The sequence below is a fragment of the Rhinolophus hipposideros genome (genome assembly GCF_964194185.1).
Source record: "Rhinolophus hipposideros genome assembly, chromosome: 23".
NCBI classification, from domain to species: Eukaryota; Metazoa; Chordata; class Mammalia; order Chiroptera; family Rhinolophidae; genus Rhinolophus; species Rhinolophus hipposideros.
In genome coordinates this window covers 15,353,218-15,375,429 of record NC_138069.1, presented here as the reverse complement: position 1 = coordinate 15,375,429, position 22,212 = coordinate 15,353,218, and the positions used below count along the sequence as shown (strand labels likewise).

Genomic DNA, 22,212 nt, shown 5'->3' with positions numbered 1-22,212 from the left:
GACCAACATTCAAGGGGTACAAGTGTTCCACGGTGAACTCACTTGTCTCTCAGAGTTGCAGTTTGCTTTGCTAAGTCGTGAAATCAGGCTCAGACCCCAAGGCCTAACCCCTATAGGCTTCTAGGGTGTTGGGGGTGTCAAGTGGAGATGTGATCTGCCACCTGGAGCCTCCTCCTCTCCCCAGTTATGTTCCCACAAACTCTAAGTCCCCATGCCCAGGCTCCTAGTAGATGGGCAGGCCAGCTAAGCCGGTGAGGGCAGGACAGGGACCGGGGGTCAGTCTGGGTATCTTGCACTCTTGTTGTGAACAGAAAACAGGGCCCATGAATGAGCTCGGGGCTGAGCAAGCCATCTCCCAGAGGGGCTTGAGAGTGCCAAGGCCTGGTACTGGAGTTGGGAGGGGGGAAATGGGGACTCTGGACCCCTGTCCCCACTCACCTTTCCTCCCTGGGGACATATGCCAACTGACTCTTGCGCCTCTGCCTCCCACCAGGTACTAACCCCACAGCTCATCTCTAAAGAGCCTGCCCTGCCTGTCGATCCTAACGTTTCCTTTCTCCACCCCTCTCAGGGGCTCTTGGGAATGGGGTGCCAGGGAAGGGGTTCAGGAAGCCGGGTGGGGACACCACTAACCTGCTTTCACCTCACAGGCTGGCTGCTGGTGTCTGAAGAATCCTGACCAACGTTTCTCTCTCTCTCTCTCCTGCCCTCGTCCTCCCCCATCTCTCTCTGTATCTCTCCCTCCATCCCTTCCCCTCTCTGACCCTCCTCTCTTCTGCACTGCCAGAGCACCTTGGATTTGAACTAAAGGGTACGGAGCCTTCATTTATCACTCAGTGCGATCCACACAGCCCCTCTCTGCAGCCTCTGACACCACGTGTGCTGGATGTTTGGCTTCCTTTCTAAAACATGGAAAAGAGAGAATTCCAAAAATCTCCCAACTCCATCCAGATGTCCTATTTGGGGAGACAAGGGGAGCTCGTGAACAGCAGGGTACCCTGTGGTTCAGACTGTGCCCCCAGTGTATGGCAGTGCCCCTTGCCTGGGGCCAGTTGCTAGGAGGCCTCTGAGGGGAGGGGCCTCCTGAGCTCTGTGCAGTCCAGTGGGTCAGCCAGACTAGAGAGACAGGCCCCTCAGGGAGCCGGTGTCCGGAAGCCACGGCATCCTGGTTTGGAGAGTTGTACAGAGAGGCAGCACTTTCCATTTAACTTTAATCCTCCTTCCTTCTCCCATTTCCATCTCCATTGCTTTTCATTCTGCACCAGGCTGGTGGCTGAGAACGTCGTTTGTCTCTGCCCCCTGCCCTGGGTCTGTCTGCCAGGCTTTGCCATCTGCTTGAGGCTGTCACTCCCTCCATGATCTGTCCCCACGATGGCACGCGTGTTCGTCTGTAAGCAAGGGTCTAGGGTGGCCTGGCCTCTACTGCCTGCCCTCCTGCCCCCCCAGTGGAGAACCTTACCTCCCTCCCACTCCTGCCCTCTGGCCCCTGGAAAACGCCTTGAATGGAAAGGGACTTTGAGGGGTCAGTCTGTCCAGCAATCTGGCTTGTGCTGGAGGCCCCACCCTGCCTCAAGTGTCCAGATGTATTACAGCAGGAGAAATGGAGGGGCTCTGGGGGCCAAGGCTTCAGTGGGATCAGACCTCAGATGTGCTGTGGAGCCTACAGCCATGAAAAGGCTGTTCTCGTGGCAGGTTTTGGGAGGCCCCAGTGTCCCCACCACCCAGCCCCTATCAGCTGTTCTTAGTAGAAGCTAGAGCTAAAAGTCTGTGTGTGAGAACATGTCTGTCTGTTGACTGTGACAGGGTGGGGAGGACAGAGGCTGGATCTGGGTGGTGACGGTGGTGGTGGCACGGTGCACAGAGGTGAATCTGTAGGTGTGTATGTTGGGGTGGTAGTGAAAGTGTTTATAAGTGTTTATACCTTGTTAGGTCTCTCAATGCAGGATGTAAGTGCGTGGAGGAGCGCAGTGAAATACCTTTGTGTTAAGGGTTGAGCACTGTGCAGTTGGAACTGTGAGGGTGGGGAGGGGAGGGTGAGCCTATGTGAATATGTGTCTGTGTTTGTCTTGGTGGTCTGTACATTCATTCACTCACTAACTCAACAAACACCGGCTGAACCCTGCAATTCGCCAGAGTCTGGCAATCCGGTACAGAGTCCCTGCCCTCCTGGCGCTCAGATGCGCAGGGTGAGACAGACAACAAACAGGAAAGCTATCAGGTGGTGGTAAGTGCTACCCAGAAAATAAAAGAAGGTAATGGGATAGCATCTAGCTGGAGTGGGAGCTACTTTAGCTAAGTGGTCAGGGAAGGCGTGTCCAATGAGGTGGCATTTAGTGACATGAAAAAGTAGCCAGCCCTGCAAATAGTTGGGAGAGAGTGTTTGAGACAGGTCAGGGATGGTATGATGGAGTGGGCTTGCTCCATTCAATGGATGGAAAGACTGCCAGCAACTCTGGAGCACAGCAGACATGGGGGAGAGGACTGCAGATGAGATCTAAGAGGAAGGCTGGGGCCTGGTCATCCGGGGCCTTGTAGGCCATTGGGTTGTAGGCTTTGGGTTGTATTCAAGTTGCAGTGGGAAGCTATTGAGAGTTTTTAAGCAGGGGGTAAAATGGTCTGCTTTATGTTTGTAAATCAATATGGTTTTTGGGTCGGGGGACAAGGTGAGGAGTGGAAGCAGAGAAACCAGTTAGAAGATGGCCAGCTGTCCAGATGAGAAATGGCATCCTCTTGAATTAAGCTGGAAGCAGTGGAAATGGAAAGAAGTAGGCAGATCCAGGATCTTCTTGGGAGGTAGCACTCAGAGGACTTGCTGAATGATCAGCTACCAGGGTAGACAGAAAGAAAGAAAGTGATCAGGAGTGATTCCAAGGTTTGGGGGCTGAGCAACCAAGAAAGGTGGTGCTGCCACTGAAGGAATGCAGAGCTCTAGAAGCAGGTTTGGAAAGAGGGCGGGGACCAGTGTTTGTGTAGGGCCCTGGCCATTGGATGTAGGAGTCTGGAGCTGAGGGAAAAGTCAGGACAGGAGCTATAAATGTGAGAGTCAGCTGCATACCAATGGCATTTAGAGTCTGAGTCTGGGTAGGATCACGAAGGGAGAGAGAACAGGTGGAGCAAAGAAAGAAGGCTGAGAGCTCTGGCTCCTTCTGTCCAGGAGTCCACATAGAAGAGGGGGAAGCAGCAATGAGCCAGAGCCATCAGCCAGTGAAGGAGGAGGAACCCTGAAGAGAACGGGAGTGTGTCCAGCAGGGGGAGTCAGCTGAGAGGTTGTCAGTGACCATGACCCGAGTGGTCTCAGAGGAGTGACAGAGATAGATGTCGACTAGAGAGGACTGAGGGATGGACGGGGATGAGAACTGGAGGCAGGAAGGACATGAACGACACAGCCTCGAGCTGGGGGCCAGAGGTAGAGGGCTGTTTGTTCAAGACTCCACATGGTTGTGTTTCTGTGGCCATGATCGCACGCACATGTGTGTGCACATGTGCTCTAGATGTGTGTGTGAGTGCACCTTTTGAAGGAGTCTGTCTGTTTATCAGATAGGTGTAGCCCCACAGGAGTGTGTGTCTGGAGGACTTGTTCCCCCAGGTGTTTGCTGGTGGGCATACCTTTGCCACAGGAGGTGCAGCAAGCCCGAGGGCTTAGCGACATTTCCCAGGGCTCCGCCACGGCATTGGGGTCCAGCCTCCACTTATCCCTGCCCTGTGGGAGGAGAGTGCTGTGGAGGGGCCAGCCAGCAGGTGCGAGTTGGGGCAGGAGTGGGTGTCTAGACTGTATGCCTAGACTATGGCTGGTGCTGTCACCTTGTTCCTTTTCTTCCTCCTAGCTTTCTCTGTTCTAAAAGGGTAGGGGGTGCTCCACCAAGAAGCGGGAGGTGAGGGCCTAGCCAGGTCTTTTTGAGGGCTTTAAGGCCCAGCCTAGCTCAGCTCCTCAGAAAGGGTGGGACTGTACCTGGAGCACAAGGACTGTCCTAGATATCAAGGGGCTGTGCCGCCACACGTGGGCTTCTCACAGGCAGAGATGGGGAGGGCTGGTGTAGGCCCGGACCACAACCCTGACCAGGCTGCAGGGATAAATGAAGGCTTTCTCCCCGTGCCCCAGCCGTGAGCCCGGTCGGCGCCATCCCTGCTCCTGGCCCTGGCATTCCTCCTAAGTCCAGCCTCTGGGTCTGATGTCCTGTCCCCACCAGCCCAGAACAAGCCTTTGAGAAGCTACAGTGGCAAGCCAGGCCTCTGCTCAGGGCTACCATGTTCACCAGCATGAAGAACAGCTCCCCCCAGCCCATCAAGGTCCTTTGCAGCCACCAGGCCATAGATGGGCAGGGCAGGGTTGCTGGCCAAGCTGGGTTGCCCTCCTCTATGGCCTTGGGAACTTCGCCTCCATCCCCCCCATCCCCTTACATTTTCCACCCACATGCCCACAGCAGGGCATGGGGTTTGGGAAGGTGAACTTGGATATAGTCACTTGTGTCCAGATCCACGGGTGGGTGGAGTTCGGGGGAACAGAAGGCAATCCAGGAGCGGGCAGGAGGGAGGAGGATGCTGGGGAGAGAAAGAGGGGAACGAGCTGGGCAGGACCTGAGCCGGAGGGAGCCCAAAGGTTTGGGGGCAAGGGGGGGTCTCTGCACCACTGTCCTGAGGTCCACCTCCCGCCTGGCCCCCTCACATCCCCTGCCTCTGCAGAAGCTGAGGAGCTGTACCAGAAGAGGGTCCTGACTATAACCGGCATCTGTGTGGCTCTGCTGGTCGTGGGCATCGTCTGTGTGGTTGCCTACTGCAAAACCAAGTGAGTGTCAGGCACTGAGGCCGCGGGCAGGCCAAGCCAAGGGTGGGCCTCTACGACTGCTTTTTTAAGGCCGGGCTCTCCTCCCCAGCCCCTAGCATCATGCCCGGCCTAGCCACCTCTCCCCACCCACACACACACACACCTTCCTATTGCCTCAGCTGCCTGCTGGTGTGGGGCCAAAGGGCTGGGCCAACAGGCAGGGGCAGAGGGTGGCAGAGACAGGCCCCAGAGGACTGAACAGGAATGGTCATGAGCATAGGTATTGGAAGAAGACAGATCTGGGTTTGAATCCAGCTATGCCATTTCCCATGTGACCCTGAGCAAACTGATGAACCTCTCTGAGTCCTCATCTGTAAAATGGGAATGATCCGAGTATGTACCTCAGAGGATACTGTGAGTGGGCATCTGCCCTGTCGAGTAGGCAGGCACTGGGGCAGTGCTGCAAGTGGGGAAGCATAGAGAGGAAGGGGTACATTCCCAGAGAAAAAAGAGACCTCACAAGGCACTGCCTGGTCCCACCTAGGAGCAGCGCAGGTAAGAACACAGAGAAGGTGGGGTTCGGCCACCCCTGGGCAGAGGAAATGCTGGGGCAGAACCTCAGGTCAAGGGGAAGAAAGTAGCAGAAAGGAGTCTGGGCAGTTCCACTAGAATAGTGGAAGCTAAAAAACAAATGCAGGAGAAGGTCAGCTGTGTTCCTAGATCATAAGCAGAAACTAGCAACTAGCAACCACTCTAGTTGAGGCAAAGAGCTAGGGTCAAAATTAAACAGTTGGAACCCAGAGGGCCCCATTGGCCTCAAGTGCCAAGATAGGGAGGTTGGGTTTATCCTGAAGGTGTTGGGTTGTAGAATGAGGTAGTACAGAAAAATGATATGTTTATCATATCTGTTCTTAACTGGAGAGCAAGAGCCTGGGCACAGCCACAATTTGTGGGACTTAGTTCCTGGGTCTTGACTCCTGCTATCCCGGTGTACGGGATCGAAGGCCCTGACAGTCCTGTTCCAGATAAGTCCAGGATCAGAAAGTCAAAGAGAGGTATGGAAGGAGTTGGGGATCAGGGATTCCATAAGAGGAAACTGGGCCCAAGTAGGAAAATTGGGGCCGAGACTTCGGGGGGGGGGCGGAAGCAAGCATCCTGTTCTAACCCCGACTATACTGACTCATTTTCTCAAGAAACTTTCATTCAATATCTGCTGGACACCAGGCCCTAAACCAGGCACATGACCTGTGCTCTAAGCATGAAGGTCACAAGACACATTTCACAGTGCCTAACCTCGACTAGAGGGCAGGCAGTGTTTCCCTGAGGAGGAACATTTAGGCTAGGCCTGAGAGATGATGAGGAGTTAGCAGGTGAAGAGGCAGAGAATGTGTTCCAGTTGAATGCAACAGTATGTGCAAAGGCCCAGAGGCCAGAGAGGGCAGGCACAGTGGAGGATCAGAAACAAGCCCTCCAATGCAGCAAGCTGGGCTGGGGAGAGGCCAGTGAGACACAGGGCTGGGAGAAGAAACAGGAACTGAGGGCCAAGGAAGGATTTTAAACAGGGGAGTGACATGATGGGACTTGTTGATTACAAAACAAATGTAATAAATATTTATTATGTCAAAGTAAAGCAGCCCTATAGACATCGACTCCCTGAGCACAGCACCCTGCTTTATATTCTTCATGAAAGTTTCTTGTTCACATATTTGTTTATATGCTTATCATCAGCTTCCCTTACTGACCTGCAAGCTCCAAGAGGGCTGTGTCTATCTTCTTCTGCTCCAAAACAGCGTCTGGCACATAGTAAAAAGCCAATTAAATACCAAATAAATGAATGAGTGAGTGGGCCAGTAGATATTTTATCTACTCTTAGTCCTCAGTGATCCTTGGGATGGGTAAATGATCACCCCATTTTACAGATGAGGAAAGTAAATCATGGAAAGTTTAAGCAACTTGCCCAGGGTTACACAGCTAGAAAGTAGTAGAGTGCTGCTGTCTCGGCAGAGCCAAAGCTCATTACCACTACATTCATGTCCTGCTGAATTTAGGCTGGGGGCAGATTGGAGGGGTCCTGGCTCAGGGTAGCCGGAGTACAAAGAGCAGGAGACTGCCACAGCAGTCCAGGTAGAGGGGACTGGTTCCCCCAGAGGGGCAGCTAGGGAAGTTCATGCATTGTGTGGGGGTGTGCCAGGCTAACGCTCCCTTCCCCTGTGCAGAAAACAGCGGAAGCAGGTGCACAACCACCTCCGGCAGAACATGTGCCCAGCCCACCAGAACCGGAGCCTGGCCAATGGGCCCAGCCACCCCCGGCTGGACCCTGAGGAGATCCAGATGGCAGATGTGAGTGCTGGTATTTCTGGGTCCCCCTCTGAGCCCTGGCTATACAGCCAGCCTTCACGTGCCTCTGAAGGATGGACCAGGGTAGCAGCCAGCCCTTCCCATGCTCAACCTTGCCTTGCCTCACCAGAATAAGTGGCCTTGCTTTGCCCACTTCTTTAAGGAAGGGCAGGGGGGTGATTTGCCGGAGCCATCACTGCCCCAAAACCGAGTCACTTACCCAGTGGAACCCCTCCCAACCTGGAACTTAGTGCTTCACTTCCTCATCCCCACCAGAAAGGAGGGCTGACTCAGTCACCAATCACTAACTCCTGCCGAACTCTCTGTTCCAGTATATTTCCAAGAACGTTCCAGCCACAGACCACGTCATCAGGAGGGAAACCGAGACCACCTTCTCTGGGAGCCACTCCTGTTCTCCGTCTCACCACTGCTCCACAGCCACGCCCACCTCCAGCCACAGGTGGGCACCACCCAGACCCCCACATAGATGTGCAGACTTCTGTACCCACACTCACAGACAGGGAAGACACGCATCACACAGCTGTCTTCCGACACACAGAGAAATCCCCAGCCAGGCTCTGTATTGAGGGTCCCTCTGAGCGGGAGGATGGAAGTAGGGGGATTGAAACCAGAGCCCACCACCAAACATTCATCTAAGTGTTCAGGGGACCAGATTCCGTTGTCCAGTCTAAACCAGCCCCAGAGAAACAGCAGCAGCACTGTGCTCCCCCTTAATGCTTAGTTGTGTTTGAAACCCATTAGCACCACCCTCTCTGGCATAACGTGCCTACTCAAAGGCCCAGAGCTATTTGATACCCTCTCCTGGGTTTGCCCACAGGAGAGAAGGAGGGCCTCCTTCTCACCAGAGGTGGGGAGGCCTGTCCACACAAGTACAAGGCTCACACAGCCCAGAAATAACATGATTGGCCCCTTCCTTCCCTGGGGACCAGCATGGCATAGGCAAGCCACTGGGGCTGGGCTCCTCAGGTAGGTGGCTAAGGACCCTGGGAGTGGAAGGGTCCCAGGCAAGGGGCCCTTGGCCTAGGCTAGAGTGGGGATTGGTTGCAGGCAGGAAAGGAAGACGCCTTTGCACACTGCAGCTCACCCATCCCCAGGACCCCAGCCCTCCTTCTCCCTGTGTCGGGGTTGGGTATCCGTGATACATCAGCCCAGTGTGGAAAAGGGCAGTGAGCTGAGGGAGCCTGAGATGGAATAAAGAACCAGGGAGGGGATGGGTCTGGGACCACACCTGCTGGGCTGCCCTGTTCCTTCCTGACTACCAACCTCACCCCAACCCCTCTTGATTTCTCCAGGCATGAGAGCCACACATGGAGCCTGGAACGTTCTGAGAGCCTGACCTCTGACTCGCAGTCGGGCATCATGCTGTCATCAGTGGGCACCAGCAAATGCAACAGCCCAGCATGCGTGGAGGCCCGGGCACGGCGGGCAGCAGCCTACAGCCTGGAGGAGCAGCGCAGGGCCACCGTGCCACCTTACCACGACTCCATAGATTCCCTGCGTGACTCCCCACACAGCGAGAGGTCAGTTTCCACCCCATGACCTGTGCCCCACCTTGGCCAGAGAGCTGACCCAGGGCTGACCTTTAGGGCACCTCAGAGACACTCCAAAGAGCCTCATCCCCATTTTTCAGATGTGCAAACAAGGTCCCTGAAAGGTTGTTATCTACTTAGGGTCATCAGCATGTTAATGGTAGATTGGGACTATGGCAAGGCCAGTGGACCCTGGGTGCAGTGACCATCTAATTGAATTGTCCTACTAGGACACTTTTCAGAGTAGTGGAGGATGTTATTAATAATTACACTGGAACATCAGGAACAAGCAGGGGCTGTCCCAAACAAACTGGTCGTACAGTTGCTCTACCCTGCTGTTACCTAAAGGCCCCATGTCCCAGCAGGAACAGAAAGACACTAAGATCGAGTAGGTTGGAGCGTGGGAGAGGAGGGTATCTGTGAGGAGACTGACCAGTACAGGATGGGCATGAGCCAAGAATGACCACAGACCCTGGCAGTTTCAACAATAAGGCCCCGTGGATGATAATGCCATTCGGCTCCCAAGCAATGGATGCAGTGAGAACTAGAAAACTCCCCTTCTTCCCTGACTCCAAGCCAGAAGTCAAGTGGCCCTTGGAAAGTGGGGTGTATGGGAGGAGAGCAGAGCAACGCACAGAGAACCAGGATCTCCGGGCTGGAGTGGAGGGAGGGGAGCAAGTATTCTCCCACTCTCAACTCAGCCTACTCCATGCCAGCCCTGTGTTGGGCAGGCCTGCCTGGGGGCCCAGAGATGGTCTACCTTGTCCTTGCTCCCGAGGAGTTCCCAGCCATGGGCACAAAGCCCTGGAACTCACCACTGCCTATGGAAAGTGCTAAGCACAGGACACCCCACCAGGGCAGAGAAAACCAGTGTGCAGGCTCTGGGAAGCAGCCAGGTTTTCCAAGACCAACATTTCCAAGCCTAGCTCCACCACCTGTGCAATTTGGGGCAGGTTGGTCACCTTTGTGCCTTTGTTTCCTTCACTGTAGAACAGGGAAGACAATGTCTATCATTATGGTTCTTGTGACAGGCACCAGAACTCACGTGCACAAAGCTTTTTGCATCCTATCTGGCATGGAGCGGGTGCTCACTAGACATAGCTGTTATTATCAATAGCAGTAGGACTCCTTCATTGTTGGGAGGTAGAGAGACAGGGAAAGCATTCCAGGCAAGGGGAACATCTTCAAGTGCCAGCAGAGGTGAGATGCTGGTGAGGTACCTGGAGCAGAGTGAGCTGTGAGGAGAGGCGCTGGGCCTGAACAGGCAGGCTGGGGCCAGATAGATGGCTGATAGTCCTGAACTTCTGCTCAGGAGGATGGCCCCGGGTGGGTAAGCAGAACTGTGACTTTCAAAGATTGCTCTAGGAACTGAATAGAGGAAAGGATGAAAGGCCTGGGGTGGGAAAATGACCAGTGAACTACTAGGCCCAGGACAGGGAGGAGCAGGGCAGAGGGTGACTCTAGGAGAGGGGAAATGGATATGACTCGGTGGTTAATTGGATGTACATGTGGGAGAGGGAAGAGAACCCGTCAGGTGATTCAGAAAGAGAGTAATGGGGACCCGGGAGAGCAGTGAGCTCTACAGTTTGGAAGAGAGGTATGGAAGTGGGTGGTCCCTGTATTAAGGTGGACAATGGTTGGGCAAAAGGCTGATGAACTTCAGCAAGGCGATGTGGAGAAAGAAAAGGGACAGGTGCCTGGGACCCAGATTGGGAGATATTAGCAAGGGCAAACTTTTGGAGGCACTGGTGGTCTTTAGCCCTAAGCAGAGACACTTTGGTGGAGTGTTGGTAATTATCAGCCCTGAGCTAAGTAAGGACCCTGCCTGATGTGTGAGCAGTCACTTCCCTGAGGTTGCTTTTAGCTCCAATATAAGCAGGAGTAGTTCCTATACTGACGCCATCAGCCACGGGATGAAATTGTCCCTGCAGGAACAGTGAGTCCAAGACACAGGCGTGGCTGAATGTGGACTAGTGGCTTTTGGAATCGGGCAGTATAAGTCCTGGTTTCTGCGTGGCCTCTGTTCAAATCCCAGCTCCACCACTGGCTGGCTGTGTGAACCTTGAGTGACTTAAATGTTCTGAGTCTCAGTTTCCTCACATGTAATACGAGACTAACATAAGGGTCTTAAAGAATTACTGTATTCGACCAGGTGGTACAAATCAAATGCCCCAGCCCAAGCCTGACTCAAAGTAACCATTAAGCAATGCCAATGGCTGTGAGCATCCCCACAGCAAAGAACCATTCACAGAGGCTAATCCTGGGTCAGGCAGGCACTGCACTGGGCTATGGCATCCCGTTGACACATTTATGGACTCGTCCCAACAACACTATGGAAGGAGCACTGTGGTTATCCCCGCTTAACAAAACCATGAGGAAACTGAGGCTCGGAAAAGCTAAGGAAATTGCGAAAGGTCACTGAGGATTAACACCATGGTTCTTGCAGGCCTAATCTAAGGCAAGACCATTGCTTTTCTCTTTTTATCGGGTTCCACCCCGACCCCGGCCCACGCCTCTGCCTCTCCCTGCAGGTATGTGTCGGCCCTGACCACGCCCGCGCGCCTCTCTCCTGTGGACTTCCACTACTCGCTGGCCACGCAGGTGCCGACTTTCGAGATCACGTCCCCCAACTCCGCGCACGCCGTGTCGCTGCCGCCAGCCGCGCCCATCAGCTACCGCCTGGCGGAGCAGCAGCCGCTCCTGCGGCAGCCGGCGCCCCCCGGCCCCGGGCCCGGCGCCGACATGCAGCGCAACTACGACAGCTACTACTACCCTGCGGCGGGGCCGGGGCCGGGGCCGCGGCGTGGCGCCTGCGCGCTGGGCGGCAGCCTGGGCAGCCTGCCCGCCAGCCCGTTCCGCATCCCGGAGGACGACGAGTACGAGACCACACAGGAGTGCGCGCCCCCGCCGCCGCCGCGGCCGCGCGCCCGCGGTGCGTCCCGCAGGACGTCGGCGGGGCCCCGGCGCTGGCGCCGCTCGCGCCTTAACGGGCTGGCGGCGCAGCGCGCACGCGCGACGCGGGACTCGCTGTCGTTGAGCAGCGGCTCCGGAGGCGGCTCGGCCTCGGCCTCGGACGACGACGCGGACGACGCGGACGGGGCGCTGGCGGCCGAGAGCACCCCCTTCCTCGGCCTGCGCGCGGGGCACGAGGCGCTGCGCTCGGACTCGCCGCCGCTGTGCGGGGCGGCCGACAGCAGGACTTACTACTCCCTGGACAGCCACAGCACGCGGGCCAGCAGCAGACACAGCCGCGGGCCGCCGCCGCGGGCCAAGCAGGACTCGGCGCCCCTCTAGGTCCTGCCGCCCCCGCCACCCCTGTCTTTAAAGAAAACAGAGACCACCGACTGGAGAGAGGAGGAAAAAAGAAATAAAAATATTTTTATTTTCTATAAAAGGAAAAAGGTATAACAAAATGTTTTATTTTCATTTTAGCAAAAATTGTCTTATAATACTAGCTAACGGCAAAGACGTTTTTATAGGGAAACTATTTATATGTAACATCCTGATTTACAGCTTCGGAAAAAAAAAGAAACAACAAAAAAAAGAGAGATGGGCCAATTTTTTGACTCTTTAATAGAAACCTATATTGTGGTGCCTTTTGCTGTACGCTAATCTGGAGCTCCTGGAGAGAAGTCTGGGTTGGGGGTTGGGGGTGGGGGGAATGTAGGATCCCGAGCTGGCGGGGGGTGAGAAACCGGGCAGAGAAGAGGCTGCAGCGTTCTGGGGGGAGGTGGGCCAGGTGCGCAGGGGTGACAGATTGGCCCTGAGGACGGAAATGAGGACAAGAGTAGCTTTGCCCTCTTGTAAGATCTTGAGTCCCGGACCCCGTGAAGAGAGGGCAGGGATCCTAGGCTTGGAACTAGAGTTGGGATCAGGTCACGTCCAGGGGGAGACTAAGGCCCAGCGACAGCAACCTGAATGGGGAGGGGGCCTCCCCGCTCCTCACAGCTGCTAAGGGAGGAGGCACTGAGAGCCAGGTCTTCCCAACAGCCCCTGCCCCAGGGAGGAGGCAGCTCTGCCAGGGCCCCAACGTTTGCGGCTCCTCCTCCCCCATGGCCTCCAGGACGCCCCTCCGTCCTCTGCAGCACCTTCGTTTACAGGTCGTCTTTTCTATTTTACGCCTGCATGTCCTTTGCATTTCAGATTCTTTAGATTGAATGCATGGTCACGCTGGGACCGAGAAGAGCCACTTGACAGTGTATTTGATTCCCCTTTTAGCAATAACGAAACACCATTTCCTTCTCACAGCCTGAACCCCCAACCCATCTATGACTTCCACTCCCTCTCCAGTCCTGTCCTCCCCACCCCCCAAAACTGGGTCCACTGCTAATTTGTCAAAAAGATAATTGTTTAAAAAAAATCCCAAACAAATGGGAATCCTGCCCTGAAATGTCCAAACACCTGACTGTTGACACTTGAACATTTTTATATTATAAATAAAATCAGAAATAACTCATGTTTGACTGTTTGTGCCTAGCCCCGAGGTGAGAGGGAAGATGGAGGTTAAATACCTGGGATGGAGATGGATGGCTACTGGTGTGAAACTTGGAGAGGGCCAGGGCTGTCCCTGGGAGGAAGAGACACTCCCTTGAATCTCCCTGGCTCCAGTTCTCAGGACAGGCTCCAAATTCCTTCCTCTTCCAAGAACATTCACAAGGTATCCCCCTGGCAGCAGGGGAACCTGGCCAAGGGGCTGACCCAAATTACTCTCCTTCAAGCTCAGCCTCAGAACTCTGGCCCAGTTCCTGCCCTGGAGCTACAGGGGCTGCAACTGAGGCAACAGTTTCCCGGCCTAAGTGGGTGAGAAGGAAAGGATTGTGGGGTTGGCACTGGGGCAGCTGAGGCAAGATGACCCTTGGGGCCTCAGGCATGTCACAGGCAAAGTCAGGACATGCAAGGTGGATAATGCGTACCCTTGGCTGCCAGGTGGACCATAGCTGCTGCAGCTTGTAAGCCCACAGGGTGTTGCACTTTTCCCGACTTTAGACCCCTCAGAGCCGGGACTTGTCTAAACCTGCAGTCCTTGATGAAAAGTACATGATTTCAGGCATGGAGAAAGGAGAGGGAGGTCCAGGGTTAAGAAGCCTTTGCCCTCCGATTAATTTATTAAACCAGTGCCCAGTGCCGGGAACCATTAGGTTCCAGCCTGACATGAGGGAGTCTTCTATTCAGTTTGCTCAGGTGATTGAGTTGTGTGAGCATGCTCGCGGATGTCCCCAGGATGTGTGTAGTCAGTTTGAAGACCTACAGATGGGAGGGACAGAGAAGTTTAAAGTTGAGAGGACTTAGGTATCAACAGTGCCTGAGTCCAAATTCTAGCTCTGCCCCTCACTGCCATGTTACCCCAAAAATAAAACCTAGCTGGACCATCAGCTCTCATGCAATTCTTGGAGCAAAAATTAATATAAGACCCAGTCTTATATTTTATTATATAAGACCCAGTCTTACAGTAAAATAAGACTGGATCTTATGTTAATTTTTGCTCTAAAAAAATGCATTAGAACTGATGGTCCAGCTAGGTCTTATTTTCGGGGAAACACGGTAACTGTGGGACTTCCCCTAGGCTGCAGTTTCCTCGGCTGAAATGGTAATGCTAATACCTACTTCAAAGGGATGTTATGGAGGTTATATATATATAAAGCACCCAGGATAGCTTCATGGACCTGATACCGGCATACCTCAGAAATATTGCGGATTCAGTTCCAGACCAGCACAGTGAAGCGAACCTTGACAATACAGTTAGTCATAAGCTTTTTGCTGATGGAGGGTCTTGCTTTCAATTTGTAAAGCACAAAACATCTGTGCAGCACAATAAAGTAAAGCAAGGTATGCATGCAGGTGCCTGATAATGGCAAATTTGATGATGATGATGACGATGACGATATGCTATGTCTTGCATTGTTGAATCACACAGCGTGGCAAAAACTGGATGAAAGGGAGGTGATGGACAAAAATAAAGAACAGAAGTCATTGTATTCATGTGGGGGCACTGGAAAAAAAATAGCCATTACAAAGAAATAAAGGAAAATAATGAACTAAATGCTACATAAACCTGCAAATCACTGACCTCTCCTAGCCCCCCATCTGATGATCTCTTCCGGAGCCTCCTGCTGGCTCCGAGTTTGCAGTTGGCTTTAAAATTGTCTGAAAGCCAGTAATTCTTCTATGTGACCCCAAGTAATGAAGAATGAACCCTTAGTGAACCCCCAGACCTCTTCATGACCCAGCTTAGTGTCCTTATTTGACCCTTCTGAGAGCCGAGTTGCTCTTACTTTCTAAACTTTCAGTCAGAAACCAATCCATGACTCCAATGAACCCACCGACCTTTATTTGATCCCAAATAATTAGGAATGAACTTTTGGTGAACCCATTGGCCTTTTCATGACCCCAAGTAATTAGGAATGAACTCTTGGTGAACCCACTGGCCTCTTCATGACCCGGTTTCGTGTCCTCATTTGACCTTTCTGAGAGCCGAGTTGCTCTCACTTTCCAAACTTTCAGTCAGAAACCAATCCATGACCCCAATGAACTCACTGACCCCTATATGACCCCAAGTAATTAGGAATGAACTCTTGGTGAACTCGTTGACCTTTTCATGACCCCAAGTAATTAAGAATGAACTCTTGGTGAACCCACTGACTTCTTACCCAGCTTATTGTCCTCATTTGGCCCTTCTGAGGGCGGAGTTGCTGTTACCTTCTAAATTTTCAGTCAGAAACCACCTCCATGACTCCAATGAACCCACCAAACTCTATGTGATCCTATGTAATTCTGAATGACTGTCTGTAAACTCATTGGCCTTCACATACCCCATTTGGTGCCTTCATTATCTGCTTTGGATTCTAAGATACCTGCTGAGAGTCTAAGACCAGAACCTAATCTAGTTCCTTGACTCTTTTCTCATCATTGCAGCCACTCATTTATTTCACAGGTGTGAATGGGACCTGGGAGCAGTTGTGGCCAGAGTGCCATCCTGCCTCTCCACTCTGCCTTTCAAATTTCTGCCTTGGGGCATCCTTAGTATGCTCTGTCAGGAAGAGATGTAGTCCTCTTAAGTGACTTCCCTACTACCATCCTGTCCCCCAGGAGCAGCTTCCTGAGTCAGAGTCTTCTTACCCACTCCTCCAATTCCTTCTTTCTCTCTGCCAGGTCATTTTTGGCTTGTCTCCCAGCCTTCCCAGTATCCCAAATGGTAATGATGACTGTTTGTCCCCCTCCCCACTAGATTGTGAGTCCCATGTGGACAGGGAGCTGATCAACCCGTTTCTCACCACCGTACCCCCATCACCCAGAACAGTGTGCAGCACTGTTGACTTGCATTGAATGAGAGAATGAAGAAGGCTCAACAGACTCATCAAGAAGTCAGCCTCCAGGAGTCCCTGAGCCTGCAGCCACTGCCCAGGACCACCAGGTGGCGCAAACCACTTACAGCATCTCACCTGCGGTCCTCCAGCCCCTGGATTTGAATAATCCTGGACAGTGGGCATTATTAGGGTCATAGGTTGTGGGGTGAACATGAGAGTCCATTAGAATGCAGGGAAAAAAATACTAGAACTTTGATTTAGATTTATTTTCATCTCATCTTTTTTAAATTTCTATTTTTGCGTGTTTTATAATGTACATAATATTTTAGTACGGTAGCACATGTATATAATTTACAATAAATAATTATATAATTAAGAAAGTGAACTAAAAATTGTTTTACTGGTGGGAGATACAAGTAGTGCTCAGGGAAGCACATCTGTCTGCAACGGACAGAGCGTGGTCTGCTTTCACTCACCAGCCCTCATGAGGTAGAGGATGGGAAGCTGACACCAAAAATCAAAGGACTTTTGAGACAGAATGGAGAAAGTACAGAGAGCTTTTTATGTTGCCACATTGCTCTTTCAGTTTCACTTAAATGAACATTTATTTCCCCTCAGCAAAATTAAGGGGCCAGATGGTTTGGTTGTAAAATACACGTTAGCTGATCCAGATTAAATAATCCGGATTTAATTAATAAATTAATTAATAAATCACTACATCTCCCCATAAATTCACATGTCCCTTGCATCAAACATGAGTGGGCTTGTAAATGTTGGGTTGCAAGGTTGACTTACTAACTACGCTACCAGTGAGGTCAAACTGCTGGCCAAATTATAGTAACCTATTTAAAAACCAGAAATGATTTACTCATCGCAGCTGCATTGTGGCTGCCATCACCTTACCACTTGTCAATCTGAGGAATGCAGGGTTTAAAGGATGCTAGTCTATGATCGTCATGTGGCAAATTTCTCTATTTTTCCCAGACATGTCCTTAGCTAGCATTTCTGAGTCACTAAAAGAGTGAAAGAAATATCAACCTAAAAAATCAATCAGCAACTTGTCATTCCACATTTTCCCAGGACCAAGTGGTTAACAACTTCCATAACTTTCCCCCACCAAACATCTTTGGGCTTGTTGACAAGTGGCTCTTTGCAGGGCAGAGTGTCTTTTATTCCTGTAGCAGTAGATCTGTCCAAGAGGCCACCTCTGGAGCTCAGACACCTGACAGCACCAACATAAAGACCAAAACATAACCAGAGCCATGGTCCCATCCCACTCACATACCAGGATGCCTGTGGGACAGATGGGGTGGCACACACACTCACTACTTATTCCAAAACATCAACTGTAAGAGCAGTGTAAGTCACAGGTCAGCCGGAAGAAGGGAAAAATGGGGTGAAAAGAAGTCAGCACTATCTCTGCCTTCCCTCCCAGAGTGTTAGGGCCACCAGGGGGCCAGATAGCAGCCCTCCTTGCTAACAGGCAGAGTTCTGAAATAGGCTTTTCCTTCATCTTATTTCATCCTCTAACTGATTATCAGTTCCAAAACCATCTTTAAAGGGGGTCCTTATATATAATTATATATATATAATTCTTTTATATATACATGTATGTCCATATAAAAGAAAGCAGTAGTGGCCTCAATGGATGGAAGGTGAGGTGGAAGCACACGTGAGCAGAGATAGCTTGGCATGAAGGGAGCACGAGGCATGGTTCCAGAGGCTGCTGGGTAGATGAGGAGAGGATGGTGCTGGTGGTCTGCAGACCTGCTGCTGGTCAACTCAGAGGAAGGAGGAGGAAAAAGGCTGGTGGTCCACGTTGAGACCTGGAGTCAAGACCTGCCCTCGGAAACAAGGGATGAGGAGGAACTTGTGAGAAGACAAGGGCCTGGAAGTCAACCATCCTTCGCACTTCTCCAGTGAGATGATGTCTAGAGCATGCACACAACTGGCCTACAAAATGAGGCTCTGTGCTGGAGAGAGATACAAGGGCTAGGGAGAGGCTCTGAGTTCCAGAGAAGCTCCAGGATGCAAGAAGATGAACGCCACGCGCAGCATCTTTATCTCCTTGGTCCACGAGGCTCTCCACACCCCTCTGGCTGCCTATCAACTGCATGGAGCAGGTCTGAGTGGCCCCTGGATGGAATTGTGCTCACTGACCCCTCTGGGGGCATGCCTCCTCTGAGTCCTGCCCATCCATGCCAGCTAAGTATCAGGCTCAGTGATATCCTTCGTGGCTTTGCTGCCAGTCACAGTTCCATGGCCCTGGCTGAGGGCAGGGCTTGAGTGCGTCTTGCGGAGAGAAGGATCATCTCCTTCCAGAGTGGCCAGCCGGGCCTCAATCCGCTCCAAGTCATCTGAGCCCACTTTGATTTTCACAGCCAGGAGGTGGATATAGGTCTCATAACGGCTTTTCTGGGGAAAGGGCAGAGAAAGGCCAAAAACAAAGTCAAAAGACAAACAACAAATTGCAAAAGAATATTTGTACCTTAGATGACAAAAGACTAATTTTCTTAATATTCAGAAAACTCTCACAAATCAATAAAAAGGAGATAAACAATTCAATTTAAAAAATGGGTAAGGGACATGAACATAAGTTTCACTCATAATTTTAAAAATCAAAATTAATTGGCAATGACTTCTTGGATATGACACCAAAAGTACTGGCAACAAAAGGAAAAAGAGACAAATGAGATTACATTAAAATTAAAACTTCTGTGCATCAAAGGACAATTAATTGAGTGAAAAGGCAATCTAAAGAATGGGAGAGGGGCAGCCGGATGGCTCAGTTGGTTAGAACGTGAGCTCTCAACAACAAGGTTGCCAGTTCAATTCTCGTATGGGATGGTGGGCTGCGCCCGCGGCAACTAAAGACTGAAAAAGGCAACTGGACTTGGAGCTGAGCTGCGCCCTCCATAGCTAGACTGAAGGACAACAACTTGGAGCTGATGAGCCCTGGAGAAACACACTGTTCCCCAATAAAAATTGTTTAAAAAAGAATGGGAGAAAATATTTGCAAATCATATATCTGTTAAAGGTCTAGTATCCAGAATGAATAATAATAAAAAAGACCTCCTACAACTCAACAACAGAAACACAAAGAACCCAGTTAAAAATGGGCAAGGGACTTGAACAGACGTTTCTCCAAAGAAGATAATGTAAATGGCCAACGAGCACATGAAAAGATGCTCAACATCACTCATTATCAGGGGAATGAAAATCAAAATCACAATGAGATACCTCACACCCATTATGGCTACTATAAAGGGAAAAAAAAGAAAATACCAAGAGTTGGTGAAGATGTGGAGAAATTGGAACCCCTGTGCACTGCTGATGGGAATGTAAAATGGTACAGCTGCTGTGGAAAACAGTATGGCTATTCCTCAAAAAGTGGAAAATAACATTACCATCTGATCCAGCAGCACCACTTCTGAGTGTGTGTATATATATATATCCAAAAAGAATTGAAATCAGGGTCTCAAGGAAATATTTGCACACCCATGTTCATAGCAGCATTATTCACAATACTCAAAAGGTGGAAGCAACCCAAAATCAGCAGATGAATGGATAAGCACAACATGGTACCGTGTTTCCCCAAAAATAAGACCTACCCAGACCATCAGCTCTAATGCGTCTTTTGGAGCAAAAATTAATATAAGACCGGGTATTATATTTTATATTATATTTATATTATATGATATTATATTATATTATATTAATTATATTATATTATATTATACCCCATCTTATAGTAAACTAAGACTGGGTCTTATATTAATTTTTGCTCCAAAAGATGCATTAGAGCTAATTGTCTGGCTAGGTCTTATTTTCAGGGAAACATGGTATATACATATTATTCATGCTTTAAAAGGAAGGAAATTCTCACATATTCTACAACATGGATAAATCTTGAGGACATTATGCTAAGTGACATAAGCCAGTCACAAAAACACAAGTTCTATATGATTCCCCTTATATGAAGTAACCAGAGTAATCAAATTCAGAGAAATAGAAAGTAGAATTGTGGTTGCCAGGGGCTGGGGTGGGGCAGGTTGAGACACTGTTTAATAGGTATGGAGTTTCAGCCGGGAAGATGAAAAAGTTCTGGAGATTGGTAGCAAAACAACGCAAATAGACTTAACACTACTGAATTACACTTAAAAATGGTTAAGATGGTAAATTTTATGCTATATGTATTTTATCACAGTTAAAGGGTGGTTTTTTTTGTAATCCAAATTAAAATAGCAATGGGATACCATTTGTTAAGCTATCAGATTGGTGAAAGTTTGTAAATTGGTAAACATTTAAGAGGAAGATTTGATAGCATCTGAGGGCCTTGACTCTGAGCTTCAGCCCCTCACCATAGACAGGGTAGTCTGGGGTCCTGGAAGGGACTAAGGGTCAGGAGACCCTGTCCTCACCCAGCTCAGCCACATAAACAGAAAGACCCTTCATTGCTGGGTTTCAGCTCCCCTCACCCCCAGCTAAGCCAGGTGGGAGTGAGAAAGACCAGGTCACTGGAGCTACAATCCATCGCCTGGATTAGGATCCTGGTTCCTGCACTCTTAAATGTGTCACCTCGGACAATCTGTAATCCTCGATTTCTCTGTGTATAAAATGGGTATAATAACAGAACTCATTTCACAGAGTTGATGTGAGGATTAAATCAGTCAATACAAGGGAAATGACGAAATCACACCTGGCAATTCACAAGAGATCAGTCTACTGTAGCTCTTGCCGTCACCATTTTTACACTGCAGAGCGCAGATCTGAAGAATTCCAAAAGCTACAAAGCTTTATGTTTTTCAAAAGGTCAAGATCTATCCTGGGAACGCTCCTCTCTTCCCCACATCTCAATAGAAAATCAAGAGACTGAGAATGGTGACTTCCTGCCCTTCCTGCTCTAGAGGCTTCCTAACTCTGTCTCAGCCTCTATGTCTATCTGCCCACCCCCACGTGCTGGTCTGTCCAAAGGGCAGTCCAAATTGGACAAGTGGTTCCTGCCTTCCTTCCCCAAGCCAACCCCCTTTCCTTCACCCAATAAAGGTGGTGCTCTGTCAGCCCCATTTACAAAGCATCATGAGGCAGAATCAGGGTAGTGAGCAGAGAAACACGAGATAGAAAGAAGGCAGAGCTTAAGAGAAATTATGTTGTTTTGCTTGAGAAACATGGGAAAGAAGAAAATGAGACAAAAGGGGGAAAGTCACGTGGATAGGGCTTGAGAGTTGTGTGGTTTGGTTGGAAAAGTTTCCTGAGAAAGCTGGCACTGTGGGAAAGTGGAGGTGAAGAGGGGATTGGAGAAGGGTGAGAGGGGTGGCGGGGGTTTCCAGTGGAGCCCAACTGGTGCCCTTTGAGACACAAGTGAGGGTACAACTGTTTGATTAACAATTGGCAGCTGGACTGTGCAGAGAGTGGCCCATAGGAGGCCATTCATGGTTCACAATTGCCTCAGGGGAGACCCCAAAGCGGGGAGAACCCCCAAAGTAGGAGCCCCTGACTATGAAATGATGTTGGTGGTGGAAGGTGGAAGAGGTGGAAGACGGCAGCTGGCCCCCTCTAGCCCCAGCCGTGTCCCTCGCAATCCATCCCACGGAGGGCCCACCTCAAACATGAGATAATGCTCCTTCAGCCGGTTCTCCTCCGCCTCCTTGGACTTGTGGCCCCTCTCAACTGGGTGGCAACTGTGCTCAGCCAGCTCTGCAGTCACCTGCCTCAACTTATTCTCATGAGAACGCAGCTGCTCCTCCTGCAAAGACAAGTCCTGGCCTGTGAGGTCCCACTTTCAGAATGTCGCAGGGGTGCTGCCAGGATCGACTTCACCAAAGGGAAACTGAGGCCTGGCCAGGATCACCAAATAAATGGGGTGGAGCCAGGCTCAGGACCCAAGGGAGTACTCTTCCACCTTCCTTTCTTCTTCCCTGCTCTTGTCGCATCAGGTCTCCTACTTACTCCCCAGCAAGCTCGAGAGGTGAGAGACCCTCACGCTTTTATGTGTACATGTACACTCCCTGACACGGACACACAATCACCCAGACACAAACCCGCACAGGCGCACTGGATCAAGGGGCAGTCTGACCTCGACTACCCTTGGCTCCACATGACACAATCTCTCACATTCATGCCCAGACACATACAATGGCTACAGACCAGGATCATACCCAAAGACAAGCAGAGACACTGTCACTCACAAAGAGCCACCCACCACAGTACAGCCAGATCACTTTGTGCTATGTGGGAAATGGGCTTTGTGCATGTGGGT

General features: G+C 50.9%; 2 protein-coding genes across 4 annotated transcripts in view; one reads left to right on the top strand and one right to left on the bottom strand.

The window, feature by feature from the left end:
* NRG2 (neuregulin 2) overlaps positions 1-12,083 on the top strand; it is a 177,953-nt gene extending 165,870 nt beyond the window's left edge. The window contains 7 exon segments of the mRNA XM_081035643.1: positions 651-718; positions 720-811; positions 4,681-4,783; positions 6,979-7,102; positions 7,432-7,559; positions 8,413-8,640; positions 11,181-12,083. Of these exon segments, the coding sequence (XP_080891769.1) occupies positions 651-718; positions 720-811; positions 4,681-4,783; positions 6,979-7,102; positions 7,432-7,559; positions 8,413-8,640; positions 11,181-11,943 (1,506 nt within the window). The 3' untranslated portion in view covers positions 11,944-12,083.
* A 2,081-nt stretch (positions 12,084-14,164) lies between these two features.
* PSD2 (pleckstrin and Sec7 domain containing 2) overlaps positions 14,165-22,212 on the bottom strand; it is a 48,566-nt gene continuing 40,518 nt past the window's right edge. For 2 of the 3 annotated variants that reach the window (XM_081036089.1, XM_081036088.1), the window contains exons 14-15: positions 21,556-21,699; positions 14,165-18,368 (exon numbers count right to left, since the gene is read on the bottom strand). In XM_081036089.1, the coding sequence (XP_080892215.1) occupies positions 18,159-18,368; positions 21,556-21,699 (354 nt within the window). In that variant the 3' untranslated portion in view covers positions 14,165-18,158. The remainder of the gene's footprint in view (positions 18,369-21,555; positions 21,700-22,212) is intronic. The other variant, XM_081036090.1, reaches the window with a different exon arrangement.